Genomic DNA, 27,602 nt, shown 5'->3' with positions numbered 1-27,602 from the left:
TCCCGTTAAATTTAATACCCATTTGGCTCATCCTTGCAACCAGAACAAATGCTTGGAATCTGGATTCTGTCATGTTGGCTGTTCCTCAGTCAACTCACCCATGGATGCCTGAAGCATGTCTCAAGCCTACGTTCACTCTGCAAATGGGTATTCAAAACAGGACCACTCAATCTCACAATCAGCCTATGCTTCTGTATCCTGTGCACTCCTGAACTGTTCAGTGTCTAACTGAAATTAAGAACCATGACATCCTGCACACACCAGCTGCTCATTTTATATATGTGCAAACTGATGCCCAGGATAATCCATCAATTGTACTTTTATTGAAGGATGTACCCTGGGCTTGTTCAGGGTATATCTTGGAGTTACCTCTGGAGACAGGTCCAAAACTCAGGTCTCTAAGGGTTTCCCCCATCTCTCTCAGCTTTCTCAAGGCAAAAAAGTAAATTATAATATCAATATTCATATGTAGCATCCAAAATATTTTCCTTATGATTAGTTTTTTGAAGTCATATTTTAGGCAGTTAGTCGGTAAGGGTACTCGACCACCCTTTAATTTCTTATTGTTTCTACCTTTTCCCTTCTTGACTTTGTGTCTTTCTGTAAGTTCTGTAAGCTCTTTTGTTTATATGTAGAGTCTGTCCAAAAGATACTCAAACTAGATACCAAATAACCAACTCAAATAAAGATCAGTTAAATCTTCCTGTCTGGTTCCCTTAATATGGTAAAAAAAAAATCACCATATTACTAACTTTCTGAACAGATCATTTGTAGTAACTTTTTGGACTGGTTTAATTCTTCCCACCAATTTTGCTTCTTACTACATCTATTAGTTTTTATCTTTAACTACATTTCCCAATGTTCACATTTCAAGGCCAGATTTCAATATGTGCTCTCCTCATATCACTGCTGGTAATATTTTCTAATATTTCTTTTTCCCCCTCCTGATTATAAAACAGTAAGTATTTATCATGGAAAATTCAGGGAAGCATTAAAAATTTAACTGCTCCTAATTTTCACCAGCCAGAGATAACTACTGCGAGTACTGTAAATGTTCTGCAGCCTTCGGTGAGCAGAAATATTACCAACCATTCCAGAGCTGAGATCATGGTGGAGTGGCTGTGGGTTATGCCTTTTCTTCTCCTTAGATTCAGTGTATGATTTGTGTTTTTGCCAGGCATGATCTAATATTTCCTTCATTTTTAGTCATGTTGCCTACATTCCCCCCGCCCCTACTTCTTGTTTCCAAAACTCTATGCCATCCTTGGTATTGGGCTATCCTGTGGATCAGGATGAATATTCTCACCCTTGTCAAAGCTTTATAATGACTTCCTTCACATGCCCAGTTTCCTCTCCTGGTAATCCTGATGCCTGTCAGGTAAAGCTATCAATGTCTCATTCACCTGATCAGTCAAGGTACATCTATCACTGAATCTTCTTTTATGATTGCTAAGATGGGAGTACCAACGTCTTAAATACAACTTCTTCATTCACTTAAACCCTACATACCACATTTCCACTGATGAATTTTTAAGCGCAAGATGGACAGGGATAGATTCCACATGGCTCCACACTATCTACACCTTCTCATTACTGTTCTGAATTTTCTTCATATCCTTTATCTGCCTCTATCAGTGTTGCCCATTTCAGACTGTAAGTAACCAGAGGCCAGGAACTATAATCTGATTTAATTTATAACAGACTTTGCAAAATCTATGTTAGTTAGGGCCTAACACATGTTCTTGAAGATAATGATTTTGTTTTGCCAATTCCCATAGGGGGAAAAAAAATCACAACTAAAAAGAGACATGGGAGGCTTTCAAATATGTTGTCAGATTTCCAGAAGGACAATAAATCATGCTGGAAAAATATATTAGAAAACAAACAAAGTTTTTAGTTGAGCAAAGATATATTATTTGTTGGGAATACTACAAAACCTAGGAGAAAAGAGTCATTTTGTACCAGAATTCTAAAGTTGGGCGGAGGGCATGGGGGAGTCAGATTAATTTGTCTTATGCTATGTGATTTCAATATGAGCAAAAGGACATGGATAGGAAGACAGAACCTGAAATCGGAAACATCCCTAAGACACAAGAAGAGTAAAGGCACATGAAAGAAGCAGCTGGGTGCCTCAAGAAGGGACCCCAGAAGCAGACCCTCTCCCTCCTTTCCTGAAATCATGACAGTAAGTCATGCATTCCCGGGAGAAGTGCCTGGGAAGAGGTATGATGAAATTCAAGAGATGTTTGACAATAACACTGGATGGCAGAGAGGAAAAGTGGCTTGGCCAAAATTAAACACACAAACAAGTGAAAAGGAACAAACCCGGGAAAAGGAGAAACCTCACAGTGCAACGCTGAAGGGAAAGTGGTAGAATATGTTGCATTTTTAACAGAGGAATCAGGCCGAGTAAATTATGCAAACCAAAGTGAATGTTAGGATATGTAAGAGGACTTAGGTTTCTAATTACCTGAAAAAAAGAAAAAGTCCAAAAAGAGATGGAACTTGTGGGCAGCCACCATCCCTGCTCTACAGAGGGGATGTTCAAACTTTTAAAAATGCATCCACTGATATAGGGAGAAGATGTGGTAAGATCACACACCTTCTACCTCCTATGCATGGCGGGGTAGCCATATGATGAGCCCCGGCAAACTTCTTGTCAAAAATATCAAAGGTGCTTGGTGAGGTGGTGCACACCTTTAATCCTAGCAGCTCAGGAGACTGAAGCAGGAGGATCATGAGTTCAAATCCAGCCTGATCAACTTAGTGAGAACCTAAACAACTTAGTGAGACCCTGTCTCTAAATATAAAAAAGGGCTGGGGATGTGATAAACGCCGTTGGGCTCAATCCCCAGTGGCAAACATCAACAACAAAACACCAAAGGTCACCTTCTTCAGGGAAGGGGAGGGACTGGACTCATTAGTAATAAATGAGGCAATTACCGTGAGAGTCTTCTATAAAGTACCCAGTGCACTGAGTATACACGCAAGGGACAAATGTGACCAGAGGGTTGTCTCCCTGCCTCTCCTGGTACCTGTATTGTTTCCCGGTCCAGCACCTGCTCAGGTGTCTCCCTACAGCAAATAACTACCCTGGTTGAGTCAGGAGGTGGCTTTCAATTTCCTTACACTCCAGGCATCAAAGCCCAATTCCCAAAGAGAGCTAACTCTGCAAAAGGCTGGAGAAACAGGCAAACTCATTAAATTTCCCTGGCCTCCTTTTCCTCACCGCTTCCTTCAGGTTGTAGGCACAAAGGCAGGTGCCAATTTACAAGGCCCCCTTAGGCAATCCCTGACCTGCTGCTCCCTGTACAAAGAAAAGAGAAGCAGGATGTTAAAAAGGCTTTTAAAGTTCCAAGGGTGAAAAAGTTTCTCTCCCCGATTCCTTGATAAATCCTTCACTTTGTCGTGAACACTCATTCTCTAGTCCTACATCAAAACACAAACTTTTTAAACTTGTATTCTACTTGCCCCATGCATAATTTTTACTAAGCAATCAGCCATTCTGAACAAGCAACTGTGCAATAGAGGAAAACAATCTTTGACATCCCACAGCCTGCATCAAGAACACAGAAATAATTACTTTGGCCATTAAAAAATTAGTAAATTACAAAGTGTGTACCATTTAAAACAAATCTCTAAATCTTTCTGCCCCATAGAAAAATCCTTACATTCTGGCCTTGAGTCTATTTTCCTGGTTCTCTGGGCATCTCTGCTCTTAGATATTTTCTGGTTGGCCCTGAATTTCCTTTGTACACACAGTAAAATCATTTGAGGAAAATTACCAAATGCAAAATACAATCCTCTAATCTCTTACTAGCCACTAAAGTACTATCTCAAAAAAAAAAAAAAAAAAAGGAAATCATTGTTTTTTCTTCTTTTTAAATAAAAGGCCCACTATGACAGATAGGAACAACAAAAAGCATCTCTGGGTAGACCTACACAAAAACAGTCTTGAACTCTGGCCCCTTCCATTTTTGAATTGTTCTAATGCTCTCCACACTCATCATATCTGAGGTCTAGGAAGGTTCTTTAAAGGTACTCTAATTTCACTTAAAGTTCATTGTCCATAATCACTACAGGCCAAGTAGACAGGCTTAGAGATGCTGGCCACGGTACCATCACGGCAGAAGAACCATTTATTTTGCTTTCTTGACTTTTTGATGTAGACACTGTGCTGAAAGCCTCAGGGAGCTTTAATCAGTTCTTAAATTTCTAGAACCATCCATTTGGTTTTACTCTGGCAGTTCTCTCTGATATGAGACTGTCAAAAGATACAACATGTCAGTATTTCCCTGCACCCCCCACTCCTAGAGCTATCTCCAATTCTCAATGTCTTTTGTGCCTTTCTTCTTTTTCTTTCAAAGTTCTTCATTTTGGATGGTATCACACCTGCCCAATCAATCTGAAGTTGGGAAAAAAGCCAGTCCTGAAGGGTGGTGCTGATAAAGAAGTCGGGGCCAGGGCAGGTCTTTTTGCATGCTAATTCCTGCTTATTCTAGCTGTACCTGCAAACACAGCTCTAAACAGACTATTTCTAATACAGGGAAAGGTAATTACATTCACAAAGGCACCTCTGTGTTGGGCTGGGCACCAGGAGCCAGCAGGTCTGGGAGACAGAGGCTTAACAGAGACTCCAGCAGTGAATACACATTGTCTAGCATGGGGGAAAAATGCCAGACTGAGGGACCCTGCAGCATTCAAGACAACAGTGGTGCACCTTGTCTGAGAAGGTTATTTAATGCTTCTGGCACCTGTCGTCAGAGCCACCCCTCTTTTCCTACCTTACAGGTTTAGAATTTATTTGGCATGTATAATTGTATATTTTGATCCTGGAGCTACAAACAATGGGCAGCATGTCATGTCTTGATCCCTTAGCATTCTTTGTGACTTCCCCTAAATGAGTTAACCCTTAGATATGCAGCCTGGCAGCATGCCTTCTGCCCAGTCAAGAAATGGTTGACCTCAGGTGCTAGAGTGAGTTTCAGCATCTTGCTGAGAAACATCACTAGTGCCAAGACCTCTTATGTTATTGTCAGTGGTGTTGAAACCAAACAGACTGGCCAATAAATGAATGTTTGGTATCACTAAACATCAAAATGACATCCATTTGAATATAAAATGTAGTTTACTATTTGGTTTTTAGTTCACAGACTTTTAAAACATTAGGTTCTCCTTAATTTCATTGAAATTCTAAAAAGATAATCTTGGCAACCCCGAGGTTTTTTGTTTGTTTGTTTTTGTTTTGTTTTAAGTAAATGCCACTGTCAGTCCCAGCTCTCTACTGTTCTGCTGTTGTATGTTGCCTTGTCATTGATGATGTTCATCACTTACATGAACTGGAATTTTTTTACATGGACCTTTAGTCTCCAAGCTGCCACTCTTGCCACCTTCACAAAGCCGATCTGTGACATGTATCCCACCTTTTCAATTTTTGTTACCTTTCCTTCCTCTCCCCCACTCACTCACACCATTACCTGCAAAGTCTATTTCTTGTGTAGGTGTTTACACTGAGAATGTTAATACGCCTGGTTAATGTATTACAGTCTTTGCTATCTTCACTTTCCTCTTGTATAAACACATGTTCTTTAGACTACTTAAGTTATAAGCAATCCCCATTTTATGATTATGAATTTTAATTTTACCTTAAAACATTAAGCATTTATAATTACCATGTATAAACATATACATACATATACAAATTAATTAAGGCAATGCTGTTTAGAGTAAACATTTATTACTTTCTTTGCTTTTCATTTCTGTTGCATTTCCACCTGTAATCAATTTTCTTCTACTTAAAGTACATTTTATAATTTCCTTTATTAAGGCTTTACTGGTGATGTGTTCTTCCAGTCTAAAAATGTTTTCATTTTTCTCTCTGTCCCTAAAATACATATTTACAGGGTATAGAATTCTAGGTGGAAAAGTTTTTTCTTATAAACACTGAAGATACCATTCAACTGTCTCCTGGCTGTCATTATTACTAAATTAACTGTCAGTTCAACTGTTGCCCCTTGGAAGCAAATCTGCCTTTCTCTCTGGCTACTTAATAGGTTCTCTTTAGTTTTAATGTTCAGCAATTTTAGTCTACTGTGTCTAGTTTGGATTACCTTTATCTCATAATTGCAATCTGTTGTACTTCTTGAGTCTGTGGATTAATGACTGTTATAAGATCTGAAAAATCTTCAGCTATCATCTTTCCTTTCTTTCAAGTTTTGTTTTATACCGATTAGACCATCTCACACTTTTCTCTGTCTCAATTTCTATGTCTCTCAGAAATACATACTGGATAATTTCACATATTCCAGTTCACTAATGCTCTCTCTGACTGTGTTCAATCTGTTGTCAAAGCCATCTGTTAAATTTTAATCATTATAAATATTTTCACTTTTTAAAACATTCTCTTAATATTTCTGATAATTTAAAAATTTATAACCAGGAATGGTGGTTCATGCCTGAAATCCTGGCTATTTGGAAGTTTGAAGCAGAAGGATTGCAAGTCTGAGGCCAGCATGTGCAACTTAACTAGACCCCATTTCAAAATAAAATTTTAAAAAGGTCTGGGAATATAGCTCAGTGGTAGAGCACTTGCATAGCAGGTGTGAGACCCTGGATTTGATCCTAGTATCCCCCAATCATTAAATCTTTGTAGATTTAATATGCTTCCCCATGGTTTTTGTTATTTCTCCTTAAAGGGCCTCACTGCCTGTATGACTTGAGATTTTCTAATGTGACTTGTTCACTTCCTTGTAACACAGTCTATGAAAATTTTAAGGCCTGGGTTGAATGTGGGTTCCTCTAGAGAAGACTTATGTCTGCTTTTGTCAGACACAAAGGAGCACCGTAAGTTCAAGACTGTTTAAAAATAAATTATCAGCTTGACATTTTTCTTATCATAAAAGAAATAGAAATTCAGCCTATAAGCCCATGTGAGACCAGCTCAGGATTTCTGATTCTTAGGAGAGGGTTTCCTCCCTAGCACCTTTTCTCTTCCTCCACTGAGAAGTAAGGCAATTTTCTTTGCAACTTAGAGTAGAAGAGGCATTATTATTTTACCCATCCACTGGGGGTACAGCTCTTTGTGGTCCATGTTATGGGGGATGATTTTCTTTAGGACCAGAGGTAGGGTTAAGATTAGTGATCCCAGAATAGACACATCAAGGAAACCCTCATTATCAGGGCTATGCACACATAGGGCTGGCCCCTGGAAGTAAATATCCCCTTAAATTTTGTCACTGAAGTCCTTTGCTTGACTTACCTTAGTCTCCACCCTGTTCTTTTTATATTTACTTCTTTAGGCAATACCTAGCTGTCCCACATAGCTTCAAAAATTCTGCTGTCATGTATAACTAATTAGAACAAATTAAAAAAGTCATTAGCATATGCCAAAGTTTACAATAAAAAAAAAATTAATGCTCAACTTCAGGTATTTGGCAAATGTCTTCAAGGCAAAAGTCAGCTTTATGGTTCTGCTGAATTCACCTCATTTTAGGCTTAAACATTCCTAATTTCTTTGCTATAATTTGAAAAGGTTTTTTAAAAATACATTGTAGAGGGGCCTGGAGTTGTGGCTCAGTGGTGAAGTGCATTCGAGACACTGGGTTGGATCCTCAGCACCACAAAAAACAAATAAATAAAATGAAGGTATCGTGTCCACTTAAAAATGATTTTAAAAAACCCAAAACATTGTACAACATTTTAAGTTGTTTTTAACTGGATGATCATTTTTGATCTGCCAGTAGCTGAAAACCCTATAGAGTTTAGGCCTTTTGGAGGAGATACTTAAGCTGGTTCCTTGATACTGTCTCTAGACACATTTCCTTTAAAACATGGAATGATTATGTAGGTAGTGCCCCTTGCTAATTTTTTTTTTAATTTTCTCCTTAATGTAGATCACCAAATTTGGGGGGTGGGGGCGCTTTCCCCCCAACCTTTCTTAGTACATCAGTGAGGCCATTTGTCTATAACATCAATGATTATGACTACTTAGCTAACTGAGATGGGGTTTTCTGTGCCTCACCACTCCATGCAACTCTCTGAAAGCTCTCTCCCTGAAGAGGATGACTTCTCAGAGAAGTACCCAACTTTAAAAAAATATATTAAAAATGTATCAACTTAAATATGGAACTACATCTGAATTCTGCTTCTCCATACCAAAAATAGTACATTTTAGGAGCAAGAATAGAATACAGGATTTGTCATCAGAAACCTAGCCTCAGATCATCTCTCTGACATTGGGTAAAATTCTCAGAATCTCAGTGCCTCAACTTTCTCATCCATGAAATGCAAAATTTTTACACACTAAACTTAAATCCAATGATTAGAATAAGGTACCTAGTGTAATATCTGGCACAAGACCTCCAATAAAAGGTAATGATAATTACTATTATCAATGAAAAGCACATTGTCCTATTGGAATGGAAAATGGAAGTTCATACCTGAATCATTCATTGTAGGGTTTGGCATTTATGAGGTTAAGATACAATCTTTTATTTAGTGAAAGACCCAATTCTACCAAATAAGTTTATAAGAGTTTACTAAGTTGATCAGATCCGATAGGCCTCTTTATTTACCATGACACATTTATCTGTTTCATTCTGTAGTCAATTAACATTTCTTAAGCCAGCCAGTTTTTAAATGCATACCTTGGTCACAACTGGAAACCAGAGAATATAAGGATGACTTAATGGAAACAGAAACATATCCATTACTTCTGGAAAATATATTCACAGCCACTATGAACAGTGAGTTAGTAGCATCATTTTATATAGTTTGACCATGAAGGGCAGTATATTATAGTCTGAAAGTTAAGATAAAAGACCTGTCTTAAAACTAATCCTGTGGGCACTCAGCAAGAAACAACAAAATTAGAACAAAACAAATAATAGAAAAAAAAACTGGTAAAAATGTTTGTCTCTGGAAAGATAGGTTACTGCTGCTTGGGGCTAGGGAACATAATATGTTATTGTTAGATATCCCTTTGTATCTGAATTTTCTGTCCTATTAAAATGAACTTTTAAAAAGAACTTTATGGCAGTAGAATTTTATGTTTATATTCTCTCATGCCCTCAATACTGATCACACAGAAGGCAATGATACTATATACATCTCTGAAACTCCAGTACCTACTGAAGTGCTAGTACACAGTGAATATTTGGTGAATGAGGAGCTGGGGATATAGCTCAGTTGGTAGAATCGTAGTAAAATATACATAACCTAAAATTTATTGTCTTCAGCATTTTTTTTTTTTTGTGATGATGGGGATTGAACCTAGGGCCTTGTGCATGTGAGGCAAGCACTCCACCAACTGAGCTATATCCCAGCCCTGTCTTAAGCATTTTTAACTGTACAGTTCAATAGGGTTAAGTGCATTCACACTCCAGAACCTTTTCATATTGCAAAACTGAAATTATTTACTCACTGAACACTACCTCCCATTATCCCCTCCCTCCGGGCCATGGCAACCACCATCCCACTTTCTGTCTCTGCAAATCTGACTATCCAGATACTTCATACAAGTGGAAGTTTGTCATACTGTCCTTTTGTGATTGGTTTATTTCAATTGGCATAATGTCCTCAAGGTTCATCCATGTTGAAGCATATGTCAGAATTTCCTCCCTTTTTCAGGATGAATACTATTCCTTTATATGTATTTGCCAGATTTTGTTTATCCACTCATCTGAGTATGGACACTTAGGCTCACTTGTCCTATGTTTTTAAGAATCTCTCTCCCCTGGCTTCTTTAACACTTTCAATTCCTTTGGGAACTATTTTATAGAAACAATGTTTTTCAAGACATCTCCTTTTTATTTGCTATTCTGAAGTCCAAAGTTGAACGCCTAGCTTAGAGGACCTGATATCTTCACTCCTAGGAATTTATTCTTTGTACACACTTATAAAAGAATATCAAAATACCAAATTATACTGTTGCATAGTGTGTATATATGTATAAGTAACCAATGCCACTATCATGTATAATTTTAATGCACTAATTTAAAAAAACAAAAAAACATTATCAAAATAAAACACAGGGAAGTTCACCAGGCATTGCTTGTATTTCCACACTGGAAGAAACATAAGTATTCATTAAGAGGAAACCAGGAGACTTGAGTTGTGGCTTGCATGTGCAAGACCCTGGGTCTAATCCTTAGCACCGCCTATAAATAAATAAAATAAAGGTATTGTGTCCAACTACAACTAATATATATATATGAAATCAGTTAAAAGAAAACTTATACCCAGCATGGGGGTGGTGGGTGAGAAAAAACTTTTAAATAATTGTATACCACTATCAAATAAAACAAGGAGAGAAAGAGTTTTAACATACATTGTGCCTAGAAGTACTCTATTTGTACTAAAACACCACAGGCTATATTGATATTGGTAAAGTTTAAAATACAGAGAGAGAAAGAATGAAAGGGATGAGGAGACAATACTGATCTAAGTAGACAAATTTTTCCAAGGATTTATAAAAAATTTAAGCAGCAACTATTTGAAGAGAATGGAAAAGTAAAGGTTGGAGAGAGAATTTTACTTCCCTCCATATACCCTTCTCAATAGTTTGAGGTTTTAAAAATATCAACTTGTATTTTATTTGAAGATTTTAAAAAACAAACCTTTGAGAGAAGTAACAAAATAAACAAGAACACACAGACATATCATTGCTTGCTTTTGCAAGATATGGACAATAGCTTCAATATTCATTTAGACACAATGGATGAACTCAGGTACACACTGATGCAGGTAGTTGAGAAACACACTTGAAAACTGTCAAACACAGTGGGTGAAACGAATGCCTTTGATCAGAACACAACAGCCCATATTCCTAAGCAACTTTCTAGTATAAGCCCGTGTTTTATTTGTGATTATGCAATTTGAAAACTGTTTTGAACAATGCTTGATGGATCCTAGCTCTCAGTGCTTTACTAAACAGTTTTTGTCTCCGAAAAGAGGCATGAACTCTTCTGGGCTTCCTAAGGAAGCATCTATTGACCTATGATAGCTCTGCTGCCATTTAATGTTCAACAACAAATTTTATAAGTTGAGAGCTCCTATGGAATAGGTAACATTCAAAAGTAGATGAATGCAACTTTCTTTCCTATGAGAGAATCTGACTTATTTTATACTCCAGGGGATTATGCATAAAAGAAAATCTTTCTAGGAAAAGATAATTACATCCTCATATAGTTTTTTTTTGTTGTTTTTCAATGCTGAGGATCAAACCCAGGGCCTTATGCATGCTAGGTAAGTGCTCTTCTACCCAGCCCCAACCTCTTACATTCTTAAGAAATGTAGTATATGTTAAAGATTTTTTTTTTTCTTAACTACATCACAATCAGGCAGCTCTTCCAAAGGCAATGATTTATTCTGACTTTACTTCAACCACCTATTTTCTGCATGCTATAACTACAGCTCTCTAAATGTCACTATTTTAGAGGGGGGCTTTGTTTACATAGTTTCCTATATTGGCTCTAAACTATTTCTAATTTCAGGAATGTGAAATGTTTACCAAATCCACTCTTTTTCAGTTGCAAATGTATTTCTAAAGCAAGAATTCTAATTGCCATTTACTGGGAAGTTGCAGAATAGTTAGGTATTTTGCAAGTCAATTCAGGAGAAAAACAGAAAGCTTGCTTAAGTCCAATTCAGGTAAGGTTAAGCTCAGCAGGCCTAGACACACAGACAGAGCCAACCTCTCACTCCTCCTGTGCATGCCATTGTAATGTTAACAGAGCAAACAAAAGACCCCAGGGGAAGAGAAGGCAGATTACCAGCCCCAACAAAACTATGACAGTGGTCTCTTTTAAGACCCACAGGGAAGGACACAAACCAGGCTTAAAAGTATTAGTTCACTTCTCGCCATTTGCATTTTTCTACCCAATCAAGGCAACAGAGAAAGGCACTATTGCTAAAAATAGCTACCTTGAGACAAAAACACATTAAATTCAGGGCAATATTAAAGCTGTGATGCTCCCTAAATGGAGGGAGCTTAACCTACTGAAATGATTTCTGACCAGCAAAGGTGAGGAAGGATAGGTAAAGTGGGGTGGGGCTGGCACCCATTTCACTAGGTAAGGGAGAGGCTGGAAGCCAGGATATCAAAAATGAGGATCAGCTAGAGTGGTAATGCAAGAGCCAGTTGACTGAAAGGAGCAGACACCACAGAGAGGTGCATGTCCACCTAAGGAAGACTCACAAGTCTCCAGGAATTCAGTTGATATGGATGGCCAGCATGAAGGTGGAGACTGCCAGGTCATTCTCTTGCAAAGAAACCAAGTTTCCAGCCCAAAGCACTAGTGACTTCACTTGGTAATTATCAATACACCAAAAACCAGTGTATTGTGAGACAGTGTCAAGCTCTGTGGAATGCCTCTGAACTAGATTAAATCACTAGACTAGTAATTAAACTAACTTTACATGGGAGAGTTCTCTTGCTCAAACTTGAGCAATCCTGCTCATTTCAGGAAAGCAATTTTAGCACAAAAGTGGAAACAAGCAACTTCTGAGCCTCTGTTTCAGCTCAAATACCAAGGCTGGCAGCCTCTGTTCACCTGACTGCAAAACCAGGATACCAACTACTTCCAAAGAGTGTTAAAGGGAATTAAGATTATGAAATAATGTGAAGATGAAAAGCACAAAGTCCCTGGCTCGTAACATCTGCAGGTGATTTAACAGGCCCTGTTTCTGTATCAGCAAACAAGTTTTTACCATTTTATCCATCTAGACATTCTGATGACAGTCACCACCAGAGTACCCAAGTGCTTTTTACCAGACAGCCCCATTGAAAGACTCCTTGGCATCCTGTCAAAATGACAAGCTGCTACATGGTGTTATACACCGCAAGAGCCTAAAAATTTTAGAAAAGAAGATGATTTCAAACTGATCTATGCTATGCCTCATGATAATACTGTTTATTTCTTATAGCTGGATAATGAATTGGTAAAGAAAATAGCTATAGAATACTGCTTACTGCACAATCCCTGATTGAGCATCTTAAGTGCTGCTTTAAAAAAAATCAGCATTTTTATTCTCAAAAACCACATATGCTTAAGTAAATAAGGCAAGTTGTTCCTATCTCCCCAGATCAATCTCATTAAGGAGGACATCACATTGTATTTGATTCTTACAAAGGCTCAGCTTATGGGGTGCTCTTTCTAACCACTTGACCATGATAAATATCATTTGGGGAATGTAGATGTGCCTGAAATGACCTCAATTATTATTAATTCTGGATATTTAGTGAGATTACCTGAAGAATTCTGGGTAGTCAAAAAGGGGGAAAAAAGTATTGGGGTAAGATCTCACAAATGCTGCACTGAATGTCAAAACAAGATATTAAAAAGTTCTCTAAAAAGCAATATGGTAGTAAACTGAAATTCATGGGGATCAATTATACCCACTCGGTATGAACTGAGACCAGGAAAACAGAAATCAACTCTCTCAATATTATATGTCTGTGGGATAAAATTTCCAGGGACAATATTGTACACGAAGATGAAAAGAGCTATATCTTGCAGAGGGTAAAAACGAAGACAGTATGCTCTGTAAAACCACATTAATAGATGATTTAAAAAAAAAATTAAGTAGTGATCAAGACACTGATTTAAAATTTACAAGAATAACTGGAATAAGACATTTCTTAATATTAGCCATGGGAACAAACCATTATTAATTTCATATAATTGTTTTTATAATTTCTGTGTAAATATAAGAAACTACTTTAAGTATACATTTGACTTCTCCCCCTATGTTCTTAAAGGTTTACTTATTCAAGTTGGCCTAAACATTTTTTTGGAATCTTACTGAAAAATGGTGATAGTCTTACAGCAGGGCATATATACAAATGATTTTGGTATATTTCATTACAACTTTATGGTAGAATGGTGTGAATGAAAATTTTCAAATATCCTCTGAAAGTTTGGTTTTTACAATAATTCTGAAAAACCATTTCTAAATGAAAAATGGTTAAGATTTATAATAATTGAGAGGTGGCGTAGACATAGAAAACACAGATAGGGCCAATGTGTAGGATTAAAAATAAAATTCTTGCCCTGGTATAGGTTAACTGAACTCAGGATGCCTCCTGAAGATGGTGCCCTAGGATTCTTGCATATATTCCTCATGAAGGAGGACATGGAGAATTAGATTTTGTATCAATAACAAATCAAAATAAAGCCCCAGCCAGTGATGCTGTAAAGAGTTGTGCTGTGGACACCATTCACATCATAGTCAGCTTGGATTTGTGTATCTGTGATGGCAGTTTTTTGGCAGATGGCAGAATGGGTACCTCCCTATGGGTTCCAGAAGACCATTTCTTCACAGGAAAAATCAATTTCATGTTGATGAACAGTTACTAGTTTAGCAAATGATCAAGCAATCAAACAAATGATTAATAGATACCTTGTAGATGCCAAAGAACCCCAGATCTCGCAGGACGGACAGAGCACTGACTCGGGGTCCAGTGGTGATTTCTCCAGCCACTTGCAAACGGATCTTGACAATTTCTAAAGGATTTGTGAAAATCACTTGGGAGCCTCCAGCCTAAAAAGATAGAGAAAAGATTTAAGATCAAAGCTGGGAAATGGTAAGGTGGGTCACAAAGAAATGAACAATTATTCTCAATAAAGCTTAGAAGTTCTGTGCTAAAGAGACTCTAGTTTCAGTCTTTGTCCCATCAATTAAAACAGCTTGTTGATCAAAAGCTTGAATCAAAATATAGTTACTGTCTAGAAGCCTCAGGTGGAGATCCTGCCTCCTTAATGTGGAGGCTGTGAGAGCACCAAGACCAGAAGATTTCCCATTGGCCTCACTTGAATCCTCATTCAATAGCAAAGACTCTTTGAAGTACAAGCAACTGCCACACAGGCTCAAAGCCACGTATGCAGAGGAAGAAATAAAATCATGTTATTATCCAAACACAGAGACACACTTACCTCTAAGAATAGGAGGGGAACAGGACGACAAACGTTCTTAAATAATGGATTTTGTGATTCTAGGATGATTCAAATATCACCAGTGCTATGGTTTAGAGGTGAGGTGTCCCCTAAAAGCTCATGTCTGAGACAATGCAAGAATGACTGGGTTCTGACAGCCTTGACCCAATCAGTGAAATAATCACCTGATAGGGCTTAACTGAGTGGTAACTAAAAGCGGGTAGGATTCGGCTGGAGGAGGTGGGCACTATGATACACCATGGGAATTTATATTTTGTCTGGTGAGGGGAGCACTCTCTCTTTCTCTCTGTACCTCTCTATTCCTAGGTGCCATGCCCACAACTGCTTTCCTCCACCACACTATCTGCCATCATGTTCTGCCACATGTCGGGCCCTGAGGAATGGAGTTAGCTATCTATGGATGGAGATCTTTGAAACCATCAGTCTCCAAATAAACTTTTCCTCCTCAAATTGTTCTTTAAGTCTTTCAGTCACAGTAGCAAAAAAGTAAAAAACAGCCAGAGAACACATCCACTTAGGTTAAAAAACAATCTTAAAAAAAAATTGTGGGGGCTGGGTTTGTGGCTCAGTGGTAGAGTACTCGCCTCACATGTACAAGACCCTGGGTTCGATCCTCAGCACCACATAAAAACAAATAAGTGACATAAAGACATTGTGTCCAACTACAACTAAAAAATTAATATTTTAAAAAAATTCGTGGCTCATCAAATACCATTTTATAGAATTATAATTTTATTTATTACCTGTGGAGAGAATTATTCTTTTCATATAAGATAAATGGTTTGTCAAAGTAGTAAAAATATGCATTAAATCAATTATGGTCTAAACTATAAACAATGTGTGTTATTTCATTCCAGAAATGGCTGGATGCCACTCCTCCAAGAACATTAGTGAAATCTTTAAAATGCACTATACAGGAAATTTTAAGCTAGCTATTTTGAAGCTAAGCCTATGCTTATTATCAGCAATTATATTATTTTATAGTGTACTTCAACTTGCTATTCATTGTCACGAATATACTAAATTTTATATACCAAAACTAAGGTTACTATGTAGCACAGTTCAGAATACCTGTTATACAGCAACCTCACCAAAGCCAGACCACAGACACAGAGCTGCCGTTTTACAGCTTAGTAGATGTCATTAGGGCAACTGGTACAATATCACACCAAACTACCTCTTGGTAGATTCTCTACTCTCAGTCCTCAATGTATGCAGCCTCATAAAATGGTCTTGGCTAATTATAACTGGCTACAAAGATGGTCTTTGAAGACCATTATTATTTATAATAGATGACAGTAAGTAAGAAACAAAATAAATATACAATGACAAGGGATAGATTAATTTGAGCATGTCCACATGTTGAGATACTGTGCATTTAAAAAAATAATTGTGTGGAGAAATATTCAATAGATACTGTTAATTAGAAACTCTAAACATTAAATATGTTTAAAATACATGTAGGCTTTTCCCCCTGATGTACCCTACTACACAGAAGACATAATGTGGTGCTTTGGGAGTAGTAAGATTTCAAATAGTTTACTTCTTCTATTTTTTTCGTGTGTGTGTGTGTGTGCGCGTGCCCACATTATATATATGTAAAATGTATATATATTTGTACACACACATATATAGAAAGAGATATCATGTGCTACTTCTATAAAGAAAAATAAATACTTGTGCATAACTTCAAAGAAAAATGTTCATTTATTAACTCTAAATCAAATTGTTTTTCCATTTTTACCAATTTGATATCATAATCAAGACACAGTTGTTCTTAAAAACAGACAAGGATTTCCCCTCTCTCCACATTTAGACAGGAACACCATTTACCAGCGTTGACAATGGCAGACTATCTCTTCTTGGCTGCTTTTATCATGATATGCTCATCGGCTTCACCTCTGAGGGGATGAGCCAAATGAGCTTGGTAGGAACGACCTGGATTGGGCTCACTGAAAGACCCAGGAGGCCCTCATAAAGTAGGAAGCAGAGAATGGGGTGGCACCCCAGAGGGTGGAGTGTCCTGGTCCACAGGCAGCCTGTTCCCTTACTCTATGGCTCAGAGCAGCCCTGCTTGGCTCATATGCTGCCACTGCCTTACTTGGTAAGAACATCCCCTGCCTGTCTACTGCCCTTAGTGTTCTGTGGATTTGTATTTATCTTTTCAATGGATCATGAAGGAAGTTGTTGAAGGCTGCAGAATGAAGAGATGAAACAGATTTTTGCAACTACACTAAGTGTATGATAAGCATTCTGTGTGTGCTTCTGGATCAGAAGCACACAGTGAAATGAAATGAAGCGTATAAAAGTGAAATGGTATCAAGAGACTCACAAAAATGAACAAAAATTTAAAATATAAAAACTATCTTATAGGAGCAAAATTGATGAGAAAGTTTCACCTGGATGGTGTTAGCTTGAGGACTCATTTCTAAAAGAGCCAACAATGGTAAGATCATCTCTACTGGGGATAAAATAAAGTGTAATCAGAGCATACCATCTTCTTGGAGAACAGAAGAGAAATGCAGCCCACCTGCATTCAAGCCCTGGCAACAGAAGGTAAGGAGGTAGCTGAGCACCTTGTGTGAAGAGCCAGCCTTGGCCCCCACATCGATCAAATTCTTGCTTGCCAGGAAGAGCAGAGACCACGAATGTCCAGCTGCCACACAGTGCCCAAGATAGCACAGTGGTTCCACACATTCAGGTTTCTTTCCCCTTCTCCTAATGAGCTGGTTTTCCTTCTTGGCTGCAAATCACAATCACCTGCAGAGCTTGTGAAAAACAGTGCCTTCTAGACCCGACTCTACACAGCTCAATAATTTCTGCATTTGCCCTTATTAAAAAAATAATTATTTTGGGCAATGAGAGTTGACAGAGTTCCTTCAGTTCCTCACCGCCCTCCTGCATCAGCTTCCCAGGTAGCTGGGATTATAGGCATGTGCCAACATGCTTGCCAATCACTGTTAATTCCAAGGGTTTACTAAGTTCCGAGGGTTTACTAAGCCCCCCTTAAGACTATGATTTCTAGTCTCAAGTCTTCCATATTATTTCAGAGAGTAAATTTCACTTTTTACCTCTGATCTCATAACCAAATGCTGCTTTATTAAAGGGTACAATTTTAGTTACAGATTGTTGTCTATTATCTTCTGTATTTACTACTGCTTGTAAAAGTTCTGAACAATGTATATTTAGTCAAATATAAATACTCAGCTCCCTGACTCCAAGCCAATTGACAGATAACCAATTCTTTCAGAACAGCCAATTGAGCTCTCATCACTGAGAATGATGCGAGACAAATCCACTTCAGAGAGTTCATCAGGGGGAAAGAGTGCAATGATACCAGGAAAAAATAAACCCTGGTGGACTCAGGAAGAAAGAATCTACAGACTCAAAGTGGCACATTGTAAAGGTGTCAAAGATGAAACAGGTCCTTTGGAGTCAGGCTGGAAGGAAATTCGAGACTCTAAGGCACCGAGAGAAGATGCTTATCATCAGATGCACAGTGTCTGAGTATCACTGCGGCTTGACCACGGTGAATGAAGACCAGGAGTTGGATGAGCAGCAGGCAGAGTGGTGCTCTGTGGCCCACCTTAAAGACTTCATTTCACAGTACCTTAGCCATGTTGCTCCTTCACAGAGATCAAAGATAGCTGAATCGGCAGACAAGGAACAGGAACACCTATTGTGTGCAATGTCTTTGTGTCTCTCATCACTTGAGAGCTCTGGCTGTGTGAAGATTCTGGTTTTTTGTGCATGCAATTTTGTCACAAATCATTTCCCCATGACTTTTTGGAGTGTGACAAGGAGGATGGGGAGATTTTCTATACTGAACTCCGTGTGGCATATTGTTTTTACAGTGGGGACACTTTCTTCTCTACAGGTTTCCTGTCATAGTCTTTGTTACTGAATCCATCTTAGAAAGAAACACACCTATTAAAGACCACTTCTACAACTCCATCATTCATTCATTTATTTGTTTACCAAATATTTATAAGCAATGTGTTCAAAGTTTGTACTGGGAATTGCAAGGACACAAGACAAGAAAGCATTCCTGTCCATCAGGGGCTACTAAGGTATTGCTTTACATATACTGTGAATCTTTTAGTCATTCAAGGTGTTTGCTTTTTTTTTTTTTTTCCAGATTTTACCAAGGAGTAAATGGAGACCGGAAGAAGATTAAAGCAATTGTTATGAGCTGAATTGTGTTGTACCATAAGTCATAGCTGACCTTGACTAACCCCTTTGAGGCACCTAACTACCAGCGCTTCAGAATGTGACCATGTATTTGGAGATAGGCCTCTGAAAAGAGAATTAAGTCAAAATGAAGTCTTTAAGGTGTGCCTTAATCCAATCTCACTGGTATTCTTATAAGCACAGGAAATTAAACACAGACACTTAAGGGTACGGGGAAAAGGCTATGTGAGGACTCAGGGAAGACAGTGATCTCTAAGCCATGGAGGGAGGCCTCAGAGAAACCAATCCTGCCAATACCTTGATCTTGGACTCCCATGCTTCAGGAATGTGATAAAATAAATTTCTGTAGTTTAAGCTGCCCAGTGTAGGGCATTTCACTTTGCAACTAATATTGCAGTTTGCTTAGGCTACCAGGAAAGCAAGCAGAAGAAAGAATTCTCTATGGAGTTCAATAACTACATGACTTACAAGTGTAGGAAATGGTATGTGAGAAAAGGTAAAACTATTCCATGTGATAAGAGTTAAGGTCCAGACAAATTGGTATGACAGTTCAGAGGAGGGCAAGAGTTCTGGCTGGGATGTTCCAGGAAGTGGTAAAGCACATAAGATAACATGGTGGGGTTTATAAAGATGATAAGATCTACATCATCATCCACCAGCATTCACCTGAGTGCTTACTAAACCAGGCATTGTGGTAAGAGTTTATAATCTTTTTTTCCTGCTGCTGGGTTGGTCTTTTTAAGATCATAAAGTCTTTTAAGATCATAAACTAAAGCTGAGAGGAGTAAAGGAGGTTATTTACCTTGCCTAGGGTCACACAGCTGGGAAGATAGGACTTGGATTCTACCTGGAGCTACTGAAGTGACACCTGAGCACTCATACTGCTACTGCTATGGAAGTGGTATGAAAGAGGATAGCTGAAAATCCCTCTGCTGGGCCAAATCATGGAAGGTCTGTGACACCATCTTGATGGACAGGGTTGCATACTGGACTTGGTGTGTGTGAGCTTGTAGAAGGAAGGTAGTGGGTAAACATGGTTTAGGAGTTGGAGAGTAGTCTGACTAGTATCTACACATCAGGAAGGTGCCTAGGCAGTAGAGGAAGAGGGGGTATTAGGGAAAGAGAGCCCTGAGGCAGGGATAGCAATTAGGGTTAACAACCAGGGTTTTAGCAGAGTAGGTGAGAAATGAAAGTCCACAATTAGAACAATTACTTCTGTAATGAACTAGGAGGTGAGTAATGAATGCAATAGAGACCAAGAGGGTTTGGCTGCAGAATATGGGACAAAGAAGGACCCACATTTTTGCATCTCTTTAAGAGGAACAAAGGGTTTTAAAGAGAAATAGGACAAAAGGCAAGGAAGAGTGAGTTTGGAAAAAAGAACGAGACATGTGAGGGCTAATTCCACATAAATCAGAAGCAGGGGAGTGATGGGGAAAAAAAAAAAAAAAAACTGAAGGGAAGAACTTATATGGAGTGGGAGGAAGAAAAAAAAGAGACCTAAGAAGGGATGAGAAACCACCGATACACAGCAGTGTTACGGTCATCCGGGCACAGAAGGCAAGAGACAAGCTTACAGAAGGCAGGTGGCGAAGTAGCCAACGGCATCTGCTGACACAGGCAGGCTAAGTGGAGCCCACCAGGACCAGGGACCAGGGACCAGCGACGGCAAAGTGGAGGCTGAGGATTTAAAGAGCTGTGTGGTCTACACCTTCTGATGAAGGGGAAGATGATAGTGATTTGTGAGAGCAAATGAAAATTTACTTAGGGTAGTTAAGGAAAAAAGACCTGGGGGAAAAGGAGACTGTGGAGATGAAACAGAAGTAGAGATAATTACTCCTCGGTTAAGCAAAACAGCACAAGTTCCAAGTAGAGGAAGAGGAGAAGTGGAAGATACAAATATGAAGCCTTTGCTTTCATGACACTCATAGAACTGGGGAGCAATTTTGTTACAAGACCAAGACTGATGACTGGTCATTTTCCCATTTGTGCTTTGAAGATAAACAGAATCAAATGGAACAGGGTTTGGCACAAGGAGACACAAATCAAGGTCTGATGCATCAACCAAAATAATAGTCGATCCCCTTGGAAAATCAATGATAAGATAGTATTCTGGCTCTCCATAAGAAAGTTATGGTGAAGTCAGTCTGATCGGTACACAGGGCTGAAGTAGCTACTGACTCTAAAGATGAGTCCACAGACAACTGCTCATGCATTCTGTTTCACAACCCAAATACACCAGGAGACACAATGGGCCCCCATCTGTTTTCACACAGGGCTCTGCATCTGCACCTGTCCCAGGGAACCCAGAACCTGAGCAGCCCAGTGATGGGTGCTCTATTAGGAGCCTACTAGGTGCACATAGGACTGTAGATGAGCAATGACTTAAGTTCAGTGCCATGTGGATTCTTACCCTGGCTATTATTGGCAAGTCCTGAACAAGAACATTTGATTAACTTACTCTATTCACACTGAATACTGGCATGGGTATAATAAAAAAATTCTGTAGCATTTTTAAGAAGATGGATCCTGACATTCAAAAACATGTATCTTTAAAGAGAAAGATGGAAATGGTACACCAAAAATAATCTTACACGTTAACTTCTTTTTTTAAAAAAATTTAAGTTTGTTTTAATTAGTTACACATAACAGTAGAATACATTTATGCACGTTGATATATTATACATAAATGTGGTATAATTTCTCATTTTTCTTATTGTACAGGTTGTAGAATCATATCAGTCATGCAATCACATATATACATACGGTAATAATGTCTGTTTCATTCTACTATCCTTCCTATCCCCATATCCCCTCCCCTCTCCACCCCCTTTCTACTATTCAGATACTTCATGTCTCTTTAAACAAAAAGTTTTCTTCATTTTGATCCTATATATTTCATGTTGTTATTTCTGACTAATGCCACTTATTTTAAAAGAACTTTCAAAATGAAGAAAACTAGTTTTTTTGTTTTTTGTTTTTTTAAGAGACACAAAGTATCTAAATAGTAGAAAAACAAGCACTGTATGTAGTTCAGGAGATTCAATGGTATAAAGATGTCAATTTCTCTGTAAATTAATTTAAAAAGTAAATATAAAACATCAGTTTTCTTATAAATGAATATAATAGTCAAACATTATAAAGGTATCATTTTCCCCCCAAATTAATTTAAGATTCAAAACAATTTTCTAAATAAAATCCCAATATGGTTTTCCAAAAGTGTGTGAAGACAGGAATGTTCTGAACAGTCAGGTAGAGAATTTGGTGTCCAAATACATTCACAAATTTCTATACTGTCAGAAAATTTGTAAGTGTAGCAGGACACCAGAGAAATGAAAAGATCCAAACATGGGGAGTCACTGAGTACCTCAAAAAGCCAGACAAGAAGTACTGCGGGGTGACACAGTCACCCCGTGTCTGTGGGGCCTTTCTATCTGTAGTTAGGAATCCCTCTGCCCAAAGCACATTATTTGGCGGCCTCCTAGTGAGTTACTATGATTTGCTAATCTTTTTTCTTTAAAAATGGATGAGTAGGATGTATTCATCATCAATCCCAGGGGCTGATGAGGAATACAGCTCAATCTTTCTGGGATAGCATCCAGAGCCTATTGACTCTTGCTTCCCAGGGTTCTGTTTTTTCTTTATCTATAGGCTATATAGTAAAGAGGTCCTGTGTGCTAGAGGAATCCAAAAAAATGAAAGTACACAAGTGCAAGGAGGTCAAGATTTTGCTGCATAACATTCAGAGATGGTATGGGAATTATCTCTAACCAGGTGTGTTAGGGATCATTTTACAGTCTAGTTTTCAAATTGATTTCCTATGTCTGAGGGCTCTCCAGCAGAGGGAAAAGCGGCCCAGTTGTGGACTCCAATTGCTCCTTCCTCTGAGGCACTTTTCCTCTTCCTTCCTTTCTTCAGTTTTCTCATGTGCCAATGCACCTCTCTTTCTGTCCTCTATGGCACTTGCAGGCTGTACCCTTTCCTCTAATATGTGGCTCTCCACACCTTGATTTCTATATTGACAGTTTCTAACCACACCTTGATTTCTATATTGACTGTTTTGGCCAGCCCTCTAACAATGTCCACAAACATTGAGTCTGCCCCTCAAGGTCCCTTTCTGACAGGATGGGTTTTCCCAACAACCAGGTGGAAGAAGTCACCTTGAGATTGACTGTTCAACAACAAACTACTCTACCAGTGTGACTAGAAATAAAACATAATTATAACTTTTTGAAAGACTAAAGTCCCCTGCAACCCCCCTACCTTAGGAAATCAGGGCCAGACATTTGTGGAACACTTTCCACGTAGCAGACACTGTGCTAAACTCTTCTTGTGCTCTCCCACATCCCCATAATCATGCCAATGCAGGCTGTGGTGTTCCTGCCTTTGGAGATGAGAAAACAGAAGCACAGAGTTCTGCCCAAGGCAGAACCCAGTCTGGCCTGATTTCAAACCAAAGCTCAGAACACTTATGCTTATTTGCTGACTGTTAAAGAAAATGAGCTTTAAAACTGATTCATTTTCGGTTTTCTTGCTTGAATGGAGTATCTGCCTGCATTTTTGGTTAATCTAGTCATGTGGACTGGAATTCCCATGTCGTGGTGAAACTCTGTCCATGAGATAAATAAATGATTCATAGACACTAATGCACATATGGAGGGGAAATATGAAGGGGAAATGTTTCTTTAGATACAATATAATTGGATTTTCATCAGATGCATTAAATTTTTCTTTGTATGTTAATAAATCTTGAGGAAACCAAACTAATGAGTAGTCAAATCCCTATATCATGCTAAATCTGAATCTAAGGCATGATTTAGATTCCAAAATTTACAACTGGTGATAATTTTAACTTTATTCAAATAACTTTGCAAAATGGTTATAAAGGTAGAGGTTTTACCTAAATATAGCATAGTGGCTCAAGGTAGGAAGGATGGATGTCTCACCTCTCAACCAAAAAGCCCAAGTTCACATCTCCTCATGATAGTTTGGCTACTGTGATTCTGTGTGTCCAGGAGGCTGAGAGCAACTAAGGGAAAGGAGATGGCAAAGCTCCAACTGGGCCAGCATGAAGCCCAAGTAGAGAGGTTCTATCTACACAGAACATTGTTATTTCCAAATACACTAATTTTTCACACGATATGGTTCTCATGGTGCAAAGTAAAATTATAGGTTTGTTCTTCTAATGCTCCCCTCTGAAGTGGGCTAGAAGGACAGTCTGCAAAGAAACTGAAGCGTAGCTTCTAGCATGGCTTCTCTTAGGCCATGCCCAGATGCTTCTCCAAGTGTGGTTTCTTCTTCTCTTCCTCACAGTTTTGTGACCCAAATTCCATAATAGTTACATAACTATTTACTTCACTGTTGACATTTCTAACTCTGCGGAAGGAATTTTGTGATAGGGACTGGTACAGCTACCTCTTCTTTTTAGAAAAAAAAAAAGGAAAGAAAGAAACAGAGTCTTAAGAAATGAAATATTTAGAAAGGCAACATAATCTAGAATCCTAATATACTGTCCCATTTTCCCCAAGTAGTCTAAGAACAATGACCCTCACTAAATTGATGATATTCTTTAGGTCTAAGGTGTGGACGAGTCAGTTTTACAGTTAAACATGGATTTTCAAATGACTGGCCACGGCTGCCTGCTCATTATTGTAAATATAAGAAGTATCAGCAGGCTGCATTAATGAATCTATAGGATTGGTTCAGGAGCTCTAGTTCCTGTTTCTCCACAATCCATTTTCTTTTACCTGTATGAACTAAACAAACTTTCTCCAATGCTGCTTTATTGAGATAGCATGCCCAAACATTCTTTCCTGGGACCTGAGGAGTCAAAGTCAAAAGAACACCTAAGATGAAAAAAATAGGATGCTTTCCTATTTTTCCCCCAAACCATTCTAGTTTGGAGAATATTCAGAGAATGCTCACAGTCTTGTATTTAAAAACAATCAAAACCATGATCATTCTGTAGTCCACAGAAAACATAGTGTACTTTTTTTTTTTTTAATCTGGATAATTTCTGCTATGTTTTAAACTAAAAGCCTTAAATATAACCATAATTTAATCACTTTCCTTTAATTTGAATTCACATGGTACATACTCATAGCTACTTAAAAAATTAAGTGGCAAAATGTATATGAAGAATATGTATCTTGATATTTTAATTATGCTCAATTGAATGTACTTAGATTTAAAGTGCTTTTCACAAATGACATGTGCTAAGAATATCTAATTGCACACTGACATTCTAAAATATGTGCTTACATGTGTCAAAAATAGATTAATAAGAAGTTATGGAATATGACTTTTTTAAAAAACTAAAACCCAAATACATTATTTTGATTATTAAGATACAAACAAAATTGTAACTATAAATAAGGTCTATACTAGTAAATGCCTCATGTTTTATGTTACATTAAAATGACTATAAGTGATGACAGTATTTGCCATTTGAATAAATTAGAAAATAAAGGTTTCTTAGGAAACTTAAACGTCAACATATTTTCCATTTACTCTCTTACTAACGCAATGTTAAATAGAGACATGAAAATAATCTGTATACAGCACAAGTAGTATTATTGTATATGAAGGTCACAAGTACAAAACAGATATTCAACAAATACCAGTGAATTGATTAAATTCACATGCTTTGCTGTCTAGCAGTTGACTACTATTTCCAAGAACTGAAGGCAGGCATGCAGCACCTCATAAAGAAGTTACAAATGTGAGGCTACATGAAGTCCAAGGCCATTCACTCTATCTGGCTCTGAATGTAAAGTGTGTTAGGCTCAGTGTCCTCACAAGAAATGCCACCCTCCTGCAATCAGAAACTTAAGTTCTCATTGCAAGCTGAGAAAAGTACTTCTTAAATGCTAGTTATTGCGGGCTGAATTACATACCTCCAAAACTCATACCTGGAAGTCCTAACTCCAAAAGGATTCAGGATGACAACCTCAGAATGAGACTATATTTTGAGATAGGACCTTTAAAGAGGTAATTAAAGTAAAATGAAATCATATGGGTATGCCCTAATCCCCTGTCCTTACAAGAAGAGGAGATTAGGGTTCAACAGCACACAGACTGGCGGTGACCCTATGAGAACCTAGGGACAAAGGGGAAAGCAAATGGGAAAGGCCTCAAGAGAAACTAAACCTGTCCAACGTAATCTTGGACTTTTAGTCTCCAGAACTGTGAGAAAATAAATTGATGTCGCTAAGTAACACAGTCTGTGGTATTTGTTATGGCATCCCTAGAAAACTAAGATACTGAGTTACAGTTTCTAACTAATGACACATTTCTAAAATAAAGCAACATAAGATTTTTCTCCTTTGATTTGGTATGTAAACTTAGTTCTTTAGTAAAAAGTCTGTAACTGCATTTTTAACAACTTTGAAAAGAAAATAGATTCTTACCATTTAACTATTTCTGAGACAGGTACCAAACTGAAACGTCCTAATTTCTCAACCACAGGGTAAGACAGAAAAAGTCTATTCTGTTTACACATTTCACAAATATTAAAGTTTCATATTTTCAGCTTCATAGGTTTTTAATAGGTCTACAGAAGCCTGGCCAAGAAACCAAAGCAGAATCTATTTGACTGACATTAAAAAGCAATTAAGTTACAGACCTGTCAAATATGTTAACATTTAGGCTCTGCCTGTTACACATGTCTATTTTGACTACTACCACCAGAATCACTTAATGCTTTACAGACCTTCCATGTCTGAAGTACCTCAACTGCATGAAAGCTGTGACCCAATCTTCCTTCTAATTTTTCATATCATAACCCCCCCACCCCAATTTATTAGAAATCCAGAAAGAAGGTCCAATGTTTCGAAGTGTGTTGACTTCTGAGACTTTTCTAAAGAGGGGAAGGGAAGAAAGCAGAAAAGAGACACCTGATTGGCTCTCCCTGTTATGAGAGGTGGACTTCCCCACTAATGAGGCACTGCTGAACCTCTGAAGCAGCCCGTAGCCAGGTAGGCCATCCTTGTCTCAGTCTGTTCAGCTGCTATAACAAAATATCAGAGACTGGGCAACTCACAAAAAGCATCCATTTATTTCTTAGTGTTCTAGAGGCTGAAGGTCCATGGTCAGGGTCCAGGCCATCTTCTTGTTGTGTCTTTACATGGCATAAAGATGAAGAAATTCTCTGGGGTTCCTTGTATAAAGGCAATAATCCCATTTGTGAGGAGTTCTGCCCTCGGGACTTAAATCACTTCTGCAAAGCCCAACCCTTAATACAATCACACTGGAGGTTAAGTTTCATTGTATAAATACATATTAAATCTATATTTAATATAGAAAACCCTTAGTAACATAGACCCTTAGTACCATCAGATATTTTTTAAAAATTTTTTCCCAGTCCAAATGAAAGTCATCTGCAGAAAGATTCCCTCCTCTCCCCTCACAGAGGCAGGCAGGCAGAGGAACTCTGTCATAGGCATGGTCTCAGTTCTA

General features: G+C 38.2%; 1 protein-coding gene across 4 annotated transcripts in view; it reads right to left on the bottom strand.

The window, feature by feature from the left end:
* Positions 1-27,602, bottom strand: part of Slc25a13 (solute carrier family 25 member 13) — a 180,326-nt gene that overhangs the window by 11,685 nt on the left and 141,039 nt on the right. For all 4 annotated transcript variants that reach the window (XM_046422568.2, XM_046422566.2, XM_046422567.1 and 1 more), the window contains one exon: positions 14,401-14,541. In XM_046422568.2, coding sequence (XP_046278524.1) covers positions 14,401-14,541 — 141 coding nt within the window. The remainder of the gene's footprint in view (positions 1-14,400; positions 14,542-27,602) is intronic.

Source organism: Marmota monax, unplaced genomic scaffold, assembly GCF_021218885.2.
Source record: "Marmota monax isolate L192 unplaced genomic scaffold, Marmota_monax_Labrador192_F-V1.1 WCK01_AAM20220418_F8-fsc00144, whole genome shotgun sequence".
NCBI lineage: Eukaryota > Metazoa > Chordata > Mammalia > Rodentia > Sciuridae > Marmota > Marmota monax.
This window is presented reverse-complemented; position numbering and strand designations above follow the sequence as displayed.